At 51.2% G+C, this 11818-nt stretch overlaps 1 protein-coding gene across 1 annotated transcript in view; it reads right to left on the bottom strand.

Annotated features, from left to right (window-relative positions):
- CNTN2 (contactin 2) overlaps window positions 1-11319 on the bottom strand; it is a 209161-nt gene extending 197842 nt beyond the window's left edge. Inside the window, exons 1-3 of the mRNA XM_086919714.1 lie at window positions 11240-11319; window positions 10819-11049; window positions 9872-10047 (exon numbers count right to left, since the gene is read on the bottom strand). Coding sequence (XP_086775840.1) covers window positions 9872-10047; window positions 10819-11049; window positions 11240-11319 — 487 coding nt within the window. The remainder of the gene's footprint in view (window positions 1-9871; window positions 10048-10818; window positions 11050-11239) is intronic.
- Between the last annotated feature and the right edge of the window lie 499 nt (window positions 11320-11818).

Below are 11818 nucleotides of genomic sequence, written 5' to 3' on the forward strand. Positions count from 1 at the left end.
ATCTGACTGGATAAGAAATGTACGCATTGCCCATACAAGCGGTAGATAATGAGCCTGTACTGGTGTTGAATTTAGACTAAATCTGAGATATCTATCTAACTCAAATATTTGTATGAAATCTGGCAAAGCAACAACTCATGCACATTGGCTGGGTTCAAACGTATCGTAAGCACTTAAACCAAAATAAAGAGTGCTGAGTTTTGAACTACTCCAGAACCTGGTCATATCAGAAAGCTAAGAAGAAAGGCAAATTAATGACACGATTTCAGGAAATTAAACCTTCCCCACACTGCGAATAATATTTGGACCACTTATTTCCAGAAATAGAAAAGATCACTGTATATAAGGCTCAGGACAGTTTATCTGTCAGTAATGGCTTCCACTAACAAGCATTTGCAATGCAATAGGTCTCACATTTATGCAAGTTTGGGCTATTAGCATTGTAAATGACAATGCCTTTTATTTATGTTTTAATTTTTAAATCAGTCTTTTACAATGCAATAGCTTCAACTCATGTAATTGAGACCTATTGTATTGCAAATGCTTGTTTTATCCTGCTACTTGGCGCTGCCCTGCATGGGAATTCCTACCTGGAGAAGGACAATGCTGTTCAGAACTGCCCATTCCTTCCTGACTTCAGTGACCTTGCATGGCCTCCTCTTTTACTCTTACTTTATCAGTACCACAGAATCAGTACTTCGAGGTTATTTTTTGGCCAAATATTCTTCTGGGGGACAGTTACGTGGATTTACAACACAGTCAGCAAATCAAGGCCATTACACTACAAGTCTTTGTTCATAGACAGGACCACTGGAATATCGCAATATTGGGGCCGCCACATTCTATTTCCAACCCTTGCCGCATGATTCAGCTCTTCTGTATCAGCTGCAAACATTGATTCCAGCTCAGATGGATCAAAAGAGGCTTTAAAAAGTATCAGCTGTGGTCCCCCGGGGGGGCAGACGCTTTGCAAAGATTAGCTGTCACCATTTCATTGCTGACGGCTGTATTCGGGTGTTAAAGTTCGGCTAATGAGGAGAAACGTTTGCCAGGACAGTACTACTGTGTTGTACAATGACAAAATGGCAAATTATTGCGACAGAATGTGCCATATTACGCTGCACCATTGCACCTCTTCTGTGTCTGATTACATTTGTACCTCTCCAGTCCCTGCAGCACCTGTTCTGACCTGGGTCTCAGGCTCTACAACGGCTCTGCTGACCTGCTTCTCTGGCTCTACAGCAATTCTGCTGACCTGGTTCTCTGGCTCTAGAGCGGCTCTGCTCACCTGGCTCTCTGGCTCTACAGCGGCTCTGCTGACCTGGTTCTCTGGCTCTGCAGCAGATCTGCTGACCTGGTTCTCAGGCTCTAGAGCGGCTCTGCTGACCTGGTTTTCTGGCTCTACAGTGGCTCTGCTGACCTAGTTCTCTGTCTATACAACAGCTCTGCTGACCTGGTTCTCAGGCTCTACAGCAGCTAGCTAACCTGGGGGCATATTACCTAGCAATAGCGATAATTATCGCTATTGCTTGGTTAGAGATAAAAAATTGTCGGCGAGCTGCGGCGATTTTTATCGCAGATAAACCTTGGTATTACCAAGGTTTATCGCAAATGCGATAAAAATCGGCAATAATGCATGAATATCGCTGAAAAGTCAGCGATATTCATGCATTACCGACCTAATGCCCTTAGCCATGTTATCCACCTACCATTGGATAACATGGCTAAGAACTGCTCAGTGCAGGTGGTAGCTTTTGGAGATATTCGCGCTTAGCGCGAATATCTCCAAAAGTTGGTAATAGGAGATAGCGATGTTAGCGACTGTTTCCAGTCGCTAACATCTTGGCACGCCCACTTTGCATGTCATTAGTGATAAATATCACTGACATGCAAAGCGGGGCCCAAGATGGTCGCTATCTCCTACTAGCTGTCGCTAACTGGTGTTAGCGACAGCTAGGTAATAGGGAGATAATTTTATCTCCGCTTTCTTGGCTTTTAAAGCCAAAAAAGCGGAGATAAACCCCCTTGATAATATGCCCCCTGGTTCTCTGGCTCTAGAGTGGCTCTGCTGGCCTGGTTCTCTGGCTCTACAGCAGCTCTGCTGACCTGGTTCTCTGGCTCTACAACAACTCTGTTGACCTGGTTCTCAGGCTCTACAGCAGATTGCTGACCTGGTTCTCTGGCTCTAGAGTGGCTCTGCTGACCTGGTTCTCTGGCTCTAGAGCGGCTCTGCTGGTCTGGTTCTCTGGCTCTACAACAGCTCTGCAGACCTGGTTCTCTGGCTCTAGAGATCTCTCTGCTGGCCTGGTTCTCTGGCACTAGAGCGGCTCGGCTGGCCTGGTTCTTTGGCTCTACAACGGCTCTGCTGACCTGGTTCTCTGGCCCTACAACGCCTCTGCTGACCTGGTTCTCAGGCTCTAGAGTGGCTCTGCTGACCTGGTTTTATGGCTCTACAGCAGCTCTGGTAACATGGGTCTCGTGCTCTACAACGGCTCTGCTGGACTGGTTCTCTGGCTCTAAAACAGCTCTGCTGACCTGGTTCTCTGGTTCTAGAGCGGCTCTGCTGGCCTAGTTCTCTGGCTCTACAACGGCTCTGCTGACCTGGTTCTCAGGCTCTAGAGCAGCTCTGCTGACCTGGTTCTCTGGCTGTGGAGTAGCTCTGCTGACCTGGTTCTCTGGCTCTACAACAGATCTGCTGACCTGGTTCTCTGGCTCTAGAGTGGCTCTGCTGGCCTCGCTCTCTGGCTCTAGAGGGGATCTGCTGGCCTGGTTCTCTGGCTCTAGAGTGGCTCTGCTGAGCTGGTTCTCTGGCTCTAGAGTGGCTCCGCTGACCTGGGTTCTCTGGCTCTAGAGCGGCTCTGCTGACCTGGTTCTATGGCTCTACAGCAGCTCTGCTCACATGGGTCTTGTACTCTACAATGACTCTGCTGGCCTAGTTCTCTGGCTCTAAAGCAGCTCTGCTGACCTGGTTCTCTGGTTCTAGAGCGGCTCTGCTGATCTGGTTCTCTGGCTCTACAATGGCTCTGCTGACCTGGTTCTCTGGTTCTAGAGCAGCTCTGCCGATCTGGTTCTCTGGCTCTACAATGGCTCTTCTGACCTGGTTCTCTGGCTCTAGAGTGGCTCTGCTGGCCAGGCTCTCTGGCTCTAGAGCGGCTCTGCTGGCCTGGTTTTCTGGCTCTACAACGGCTCTGCTAACCTGGTTCTCTGGCTCTACAACAGCTCTGCTGACCTGGTTCTCAGGCTCTAGAGCAGCTCTGCTGACCTGGTTCTCTGGATGTAGAGTAGCTCTGCTGACCTGGTTCTCTGGCTCCACAGCAGCTTGCTGACCTTGTTCTCTGGCTCTGGAGGGGCTCTGCTGGCCTGGTTCTCTGGCTCTAGAGTGGCTCTGTTGACCTGGTTCTCTGGCTCTAGAGCGGCTCCGCTGGCCCGGTTCTCTGGATCTAGAGCGGCTTTGCTGACCTGCTTCTATGGCTCTGCAGCAGCTCTGCTGACATGGGTCTCGTGCTCTAAAATGGTTCTGCTGGCCTGGTTCTCTGGCTCTACAGTAGCTCTGCTGACCTGGATCTCTGGTTCTAGAGCGGCTCTGCTGACCTGATTCTCTGGCTCTACAACAGCTCTGCTGACCTGGTTCTCAGGCTCTAGAGCAGCTCTGCTGACCTGGTTCTCTGGATGTAGAGTAGCGCTGCTGACCTGGTTCTCTGGCTCCACAGCAGCTTGCTGACCTTGTTCTCTGCCTCTAGAGGGGCTCTGCTGGCCTGGTTCTCTGGCTCTGCTGACCTGGTTCTCTGGCTCTAGAGCAGCTCTGCTGACCCCGCTCTCTGGCTCTAGAGCGGCTCTGCTGACCTGGTTCTATGGCTCTACAGCAGCTCTGCTGACATGGGTCTCGTGCTCTACAATGGCTCTGCTGGCCTGGTTCTCTGGTTCTAGAGCGGCTCTGCTGGCCTAGTTCTCTGGCTCTACAACGGCTCTGCTGACCTGGTTCTCAGGCTCTAGAGCAGCTCTGCTGACCTGGTTCTCTGGCTGTGGAGTAGCTCTGCTGACCTGGTTCTCTGGCTCTACAACAGATCTGCTGACCTGGTTCTCTGGCTCTAGAGTGGCTCTGCTGGCCTCGCTCTCTGGCTCTAGAGGGGATCTGCTGGCCTGGTTCTCTGGCTCTAGAGTGGCTCTGCTGAGCTGGTTCTCTGGCTCTAGAGTGGCTCCGCTGACCTGGGTTCTCTGGCTCTAGAGCGGCTCTGCTGACCTGGTTCTATGGCTCTACAGCAGCTCTGCTCACATGGGTCTTGTACTCTACAATGACTCTGCTGGCCTAGTTCTCTGGCTCTAAAGCAGCTCTGCTGACCTGGTTCTCTGGTTCTAGAGCGGCTCTGCTGATCTGGTTCTCTGGCTCTACAATGGCTCTGCTGACCTGGTTCTCTGGTTCTAGAGCAGCTCTGCCGATCTGGTTCTCTGGCTCTACAATGGCTCTTCTGACCTGGTTCTCTGGCTCTAGAGTGGCTCTGCTGGCCAGGCTCTCTGGCTCTAGAGCGGCTCTGCTGGCCTGGTTTTCTGGCTCTACAACGGCTCTGCTAACCTGGTTCTCTGGCTCTACAACAGCTCTGCTGACCTGGTTCTCAGGCTCTAGAGCAGCTCTGCTGACCTGGTTCTCTGGATGTAGAGTAGCTCTGCTGACCTGGTTCTCTGGCTCCACAGCAGCTTGCTGACCTTGTTCTCTGGCTCTGGAGGGGCTCTGCTGGCCTGGTTCTCTGGCTCTAGAGTGGCTCTGTTGACCTGGTTCTCTGGCTCTAGAGCGGCTCCGCTGGCCCGGTTCTCTGGATCTAGAGCGGCTTTGCTGACCTGCTTCTATGGCTCTGCAGCAGCTCTGCTGACATGGGTCTCGTGCTCTAAAATGGTTCTGCTGGCCTGGTTCTCTGGCTCTACAGTAGCTCTGCTGACCTGGATCTCTGGTTCTAGAGCGGCTCTGCTGACCTGATTCTCTGGCTCTACAACAGCTCTGCTGACCTGGTTCTCAGGCTCTAGAGCAGCTCTGCTGACCTGGTTCTCTGGATGTAGAGTAGCGCTGCTGACCTGGTTCTCTGGCTCCACAGCAGCTTGCTGACCTTGTTCTCTGCCTCTAGAGGGGCTCTGCTGGCCTGGTTCTCTGGCTCTGCTGACCTGGTTCTCTGGCTCTAGAGCAGCTCTGCTGACCCCGCTCTCTGGCTCTAGAGCGGCTCTGCTGACCTGGTTCTATGGCTCTACAGCAGCTCTGCTGACATGGGTCTCGTGCTCTACAATGGCTCTGCTGGCCTGGTTCTCTGGTTCTAGAGCGGCTCTGCTGACCTGGTTCTCTGGCTCTACAATCGCTCTGCTGACCTGATTCTCTGGCTGTAGAGCAGCTCTGCTGACCTGGTTCTCTGCCTCTACAACGGCTGTGCTGGCCTGGTTCTCTGACTCTACAACGGCTCTGCTGACCTGGTTCTCTGGCTCTACAATCGCTCTGCTGACCTGGTTCTCTGACTGTAGAGCAGCTCTGCTGACCTGGTTCTCTGGCTCTACAGCAGCTCTGCTGACCTGGTTCTCTGGCTCTACAGCGGCTCTGATGGCCTGGTTCTCTGCCTCTACAACAGCTCTGCTGGCCTGATTCTCTGGCTCTACAATGGCTCTACTGGACTGGTTCTCTGGCTCTACAGCGGCTCTGCGGACCTTGTTCTCTGGCTCTACAACGGCTCTGCTGGCCTGGTTCTCTGGCTCTACAGCGGCTCTGCTGACCCAGTTCTCTGGCTCTACAACGGCTCGGCTGACCTTTGCTTGTCACCCTGTCATGCATGGTTTAAAACCTATTATTGAATGTGCGACAGAATGTGCCTTATTACGCTGCATCATTACACCTCTTCTGTGTCTGATTACATTTGTACCTCTCCAGTCCCCGCAACACCTGTTCTGACCTGGGTCTCAGGTTCTACAACAGCTCTGCTGACCTGCTTCTCTGGCTCTACAGCAACTCTGCTGACCTGGTTCTCTGGCTCTAGAGCGGATCTGTTGACCTGGTTCCCAGGCTCAACAACAGCTCTGCTGACCTGGTTCTCTGCCTCTACAACCACTCTGCTGACCTGGTTCTCTGGCTCTGCAGCAGCTCTGCTGACCTGGTTCTCAGGCTCTAGAGTGGCTCTGCTGACCTGGTTTTCTGGTTCTACAGCGGGTCTGCTGACCTGGTTCTCTGGCTCTACAGCAGCTCTTGACCTGGTTCTCAGGCTCTACAACAGCTTGCTGACCTGGTTCTCTGGCTCTGGAGTGGCTCTGCTGGCCTGATTCTCTGGCTCTAGAGCGGCTCTGCTGGCCTGCTTGTCTGGCTCTACAACGGCTCTGCTGACCTGGTTCTCAGGCTCTAGAGCGGCTCTGCTGACCCGGTTCTCCGGCTCTATAGCAGCTCTGATGACCTGGTTTTATGGCTCTACAGCAGTTCTGGTGACATAGGTCTTGTGCTCTACAACGGCTCTGCTGGACAGGTTCTCTGGCTCTACAGCAGCTCTGCTGACCTGGTTCTCTGGTTCTAGAGCAGCTCTGCTGGCCTGGTACTCTGGCTCTACAACAGCTCTGCTGACCTGGTTCTCAGGCTCTAGAGCAGCTCTGCTGACCTGGTTCTCTGGCTGTAGAGTAGCTCTGCTGACCTGGTTCACTGGCTCTAGAGCGGCTCTGCTGACCCGGTTCTCTGGCTCTAGAGCGGCTCTGCTGGCCTGGTTCTCTGGCTCTACAACGGCTCTGCTGACCTGGTTCTCAGGCTCTATAGCGGCTCTGCTGACCCGGTACTCCGGCTCTATAGCGGCTCTGCTGACCTGGTTTTATGGCTCTACAGCAGTTCTGGTGACATGGGTCTCCAGCTCTAAAGCGGCTCTGCTGACTCGGTTCTCTGGCTTTTAAGCGACTCTGCTGACCCGGTTCTATGGCTCTAGAGTGGCTCTGCTGACCTGGTTCTCTGGCTCTAGAGCGGCTCTGCTGACCCGGTTCTCTGGCTCTAGAGCGGCTCTGCTGATCTGGTTCTCTGGCTCTACAGCAGCTCTGCTGACCTGGTTATCTGGTTCTAGAGCGGCTCTGCTGACCTGGTTCTCGGGCTCTACAATGGCTCTGCTGACCTGGTTCTCTGGCTGTAGAGCAGCTCTGCTGACCTCGTTCTCTGCCTCTTAAACAGCTCTGCTGACCTGGTTTTCTGGCTCTACAACGGCTCGGCTGTCCTGGTTCTCTGGCTCTACAATGGCTCTGCTGGCCTGGTTCTCTGGCTCTACAGCAGCTATGCTGACCTGGTTCTCTGCCTCTACAACAACTCTGCTGGCCTGGTTCTCTGGCTCTACAATGGCTCTACTGGACTGGTTTGCTGGCTCTGCAGCGGCTCTGCTGACCTGGTTCTCAGGCTCTAGAGCGGCTCTGCTGACCCGGTTCTCCGGCTCTATAGCGGCTCTGCTGACCTGGTTTTATGGCTCTACAGCAGTTCTGGTGACATGGGTCTCTAGCTCTAAAGCGGCTCTGCTGACTTGGTTCTCTGGCTCTAAAGCGACTCTGCTGACCCGGTTCTATGGCTCTAGAGGTGCTCTGCTGATCTGGTTCTCTGGCTCTAGAGCGGCTCTGCTGACCCGGTTCTCTGGCTCTAGAGCGGCTCTGCTGATCTGGTTCTCTGGCTCTACAGCAGCTCTGCTGACCTGGTTCTCCGGTTCTAGAGCGGCTCTGCTGACCTGGTTCTCTGGCTCTACAACGGCTCTGCTGACCTGGTTCTCTGGCTGTAGAGCAGCTCTGCTGACCTCGTTCTCTGCCTCTTAAACAGCTCTGCTGACCTGGTTTTCTGGCTCTACAACGGCTCGGCTGTCCTGGTTTTCTGGCTCTACAATGGCTCTGCTGGCCTGGTTCTCTGGCTCTACAGCAGCTATGCTGACCTGGTTCTCTGCCTCTACAACAGCTCTGCTGGCCTGGTTCTCTGGCTCTACAATGGCTCTACTGGACTGGTTTGCTGGCTCTGCAGCGGCTCTGCTGACCTGGTTCTTTGGCTCTACAATGGCTCTGCTAGCCTGGTTCTCTGATTTTACAATGGCTCTGCTGGACTGGTTCTCTGGCTCTACAACGGCTCTGCTGACCTGGTTCTCTGGCTCTACAACGGCTCTGCTGACCTGGTTCTCTGGCTCTTTTCTTGTCACCCTGTCATGCCTGGTTTAAAAGCTATTATTGGATATGTTGTCATCCCAAGTCTAGTTTGAAGGATATTGCTCAGCGTGTGGTTATGTAACGTGTCTGGTTTGAGGGACATTGTCTGCTTGTTACCCTGTCATGTCTGGTTTGAAGGATATCTCTTAGTGTGCGTCACTCCTTACGCCTGCTTCAAGCAGGCCTAAGGATTTGACGCAGCAGCGTCATAAAACTGACTCAGTGAAATCTTGTAGATTTCACTGCGTCAGTTTTACGGGGCTTTCCTACGAGGGAACACCCACCCTGCAACAGAACGCCCACATGAAACCTGACACAGATTCCATGTGGCGCAGGGCTTTACAACGTGACGCATCTGCCTAGATGCGTCATGTTGTAAATAGGTTGCAGGGATGCGCCACGTTTCCGCGCCGTTGCGTCATGCAACGGCAGCGTAAATATGGCGCATGTCCGACATAAATCTGCCCCTCAATGTCTTCTTTTTGAGTAGCACTTTGATGATTGTGGACATTTCACTGCCATTGTATTTGCTTGCATAGATCTACAATCCCTTGCACTTTATTAGTTCATTTTAGCATATTTGCACATTTGACGGAGAGTGAGAAAGTTGAATTTGCACCTTATAAATCATCCACTCACATTAAAGTAGGTTGTAGGGCAGTGAAGCAAGTCTTTTTGCTGTGCTGCCCTATGCCAATTTAAATGGGAAGTAACGCACTGTATTTACGAGATACAGTGCATTCCTGTCCTTTCAGCCAGTGGCGGGCACATGTGCAGGAACGTGATTTTCCTGCACTAAAACAATCCATGGAGGCGTTTTCCTCGTTCTATGTGTGCTGCAAAATGCAGCTCATATGGAAAGAGTAAAAATGAGGAGAAATGAAAACATTTCTCCTCATTACGCCTGCTCTGGGGAGGTGTAAACTTTATGGGTTTTTGTAAATCTGGGGTAGAATCAAAATCCATGCGTGTTGCATGGGAGCACCCACGCCAAGCCTATGGAACGCCTTCTTGACGCTGAGTAGGGCAATGCACACAGGGTGGCGTTGCGTCACCTCGTAGAGATGATTGAAAGGCCTTTGCCACAGGAGCATTAAAAAAAAGTGGCGCTTGGGTAGCACAGGCCTCTTGTAAATAAGTCCCTATATTTAGTTCCAAGAAATATGCCGTTGATTCTGACCTAGAAGCCACCTGAAGAAGTGGCAGAGTGGTTTATATTTATTCCTTTTCCTCACCCTTCCTGGTAGTGGACAGGACCCACTGCTGATACCTGATAGTGAACAGTGACCGATTCTGATACCTGACAGCAACCAGCAACTGCTGCTGATATCGCATACTACCCACTGCTGGTACCCTAATCTGTGAATAGTACTCACTACTGGTCTTTGGGCACGTGCGATGTACTTACTACTGATACTTGGACAAGTGAATAATATCCAATAGTTATTTTTAGACTCTAAACAGTACCTGCTACTACTATCTGAGACTTTGCACAGTGCCTTTACTGACATCTGGACGTGTACACAGCACCCACTGCTGATATCTAGGCCTGTGCTCAGTAGCCACTGTTTATACATGGGCCTGTGAACATGACTGGCTGCTAACATCTGACAGTGAACAGTACTGATACCAAATTCAAGATGCCACCAATGCCGTGTCCTCTCAGGAGAGCCCGTGACCAGCCACTCCCTAAACCCAGGATACTTACAGCCAAAGCGGAAGATGGCTTCTCTGCTGAGCACAGTGCCCTTGGTGTTGGTGGCCACACATTGGTAGATGCCCGTGTCAGTGGCTTTCACTGGGCTCTCAATCACCAGGTTGCCCCCAACCAGTCTGTAACGGGGGTCCGCATCCAGATTGAGGTCGGTGCCATTCATCTTCCACCTGAAGGACAGAGAAGGAGAGGTTCAATGCTGGTAGATCCTGAACAAGTTCTGGTGTCCCCTTTGGGTCCTGCTTCAAGGACGGTCATGCTTTCTGGGTGAAAACTGAAAAGCATAGGCTATTACCGTGAATTGGTTTGGGCTTTTTACCTGTAGTTGGTGGGTATTATCTGTAGTTCTGTAGTTATGAGAGTTGACCTGTTGTGAGAATAGAGTTACTTGTGGTGGTAGAAGGGAATCTGTAGGGGGGCTTAAGTTTTAGTTTGTGGAGGCTTTAAGATAGCTGTGGGGTGTTACCTTTAGGTGGTAGTGGGGCTCACTAGTAGTTGGCGGGGGACCTGATTGTAGTTGGTACAGGGCTTATCTGATGTTAGTGGGGAGACTTGAGTTAGTTGGTGGTGAGCTCAGTATAGTTGGCGGGTGACTTATCCGTAATTTGTGAACACTTACCTGTGGTTGGGTGGGCTTTCTGTAATTTACAAGGAGAGTGCCTGTAATTGTTCAAGGATTTCTCTACGGGTTGCTAGATAATCTGGATTGAATTGTTCTTGTATATGTCATTGGTGGGAGTTCTACGGGAGGGTGGGAAAGGCTCACTTGTGGTTCACAAAGGACTGATCTCTTAGTCAGTGGAAGGAAGCTAGATAGAGGGTGGTAACTAGGTGGAGCTTACCTATGTTGCCTAGATCTAGGCTATTAGGTTGTACATTTGTGGAGCAGAAAGTTTAATTAGGGGGTGGATGGCAGCATTGTGGTGTGGAAGTGGTGTTACCTGTAGGTGGCTGGGGGGCTGGCCTTTGCCCGACAGGTCAGGGTGATTCTGCCCTCTGATGACCCCTCAGGAAAGAGGACATTGGATGGTTGTTCTTCAAACACAGGTCCGTAGCTCCCTGCAACGCTCTCTGTGGGTCGACAGACTGGTGAGATAAGCACAAGAGAAGCACAGAGGCCATCATTTGGGAACACTGACACACTGGGGCAGCTCCAGAAGGCAAAGAGCACACTTCGGCACAACCACAAAGTCTATTACTGGAGCATTTCCTGAAACCGCCACAGAGGGAACAGGCAAACTTTGACACAACCACAAATGAACTACTGGAATATTCTCTGACACAGCCCCAGTCCCTGTTTCATAACTGGGACACAACCTGACTCAGGCCCATATGTTAGACAGAAGCATCTTTCTCACCCACATATCATCAGTGAAAAATGCTTCAGACGACTGGGTTCTACTGAAGCATGCTTCAGATCCACACGTCATCTGTAAAGGCATGCTTCAACAAAGCCAGAAAAGAACGTCATTAGAGGACGAACTAAGGGAAGAAAATGGATCTTTGAGGACGGGGTAATCTTTCCAAAACAACAACATCTCATGACACGGAGTAAGAAGGTGTTGTTACTTGCTGACTTAAGTGTCTAACTTGCAGGGAGGACTGGGAAAGATAAGTAGGGAATGCAATGCAAGGGGTACTCGACCGCAAATAGTACCAAAAATAGGGAGCGGAGGGCATTCAACAAAACTACCTTTCCTTATTTGCCATTTGCATTATTAAACAATTAATACATGATTACATGTTTAATCAATACTATCAATCTGTAATGCATCCTGAAGCATACCTTACCCGACAAGTAGTGTGTGGGAGGTTTACCATTGTTAATGATCTGACAGCAAACTGTTGTGAATGTTTATTAGATTTGATCAGATCACGCAGTTGATGGTGCTAATAAATTGTTGATTGATTGCTGGGTCCGCGGTGTGTTGTGTTGTCATG

Source organism: Lissotriton vulgaris, chromosome 5 (assembly GCF_964263255.1).
Source record: "Lissotriton vulgaris chromosome 5, aLisVul1.2, whole genome shotgun sequence".
In the NCBI taxonomy this organism is placed as follows: domain Eukaryota; kingdom Metazoa; phylum Chordata; class Amphibia; order Caudata; family Salamandridae; genus Lissotriton; species Lissotriton vulgaris.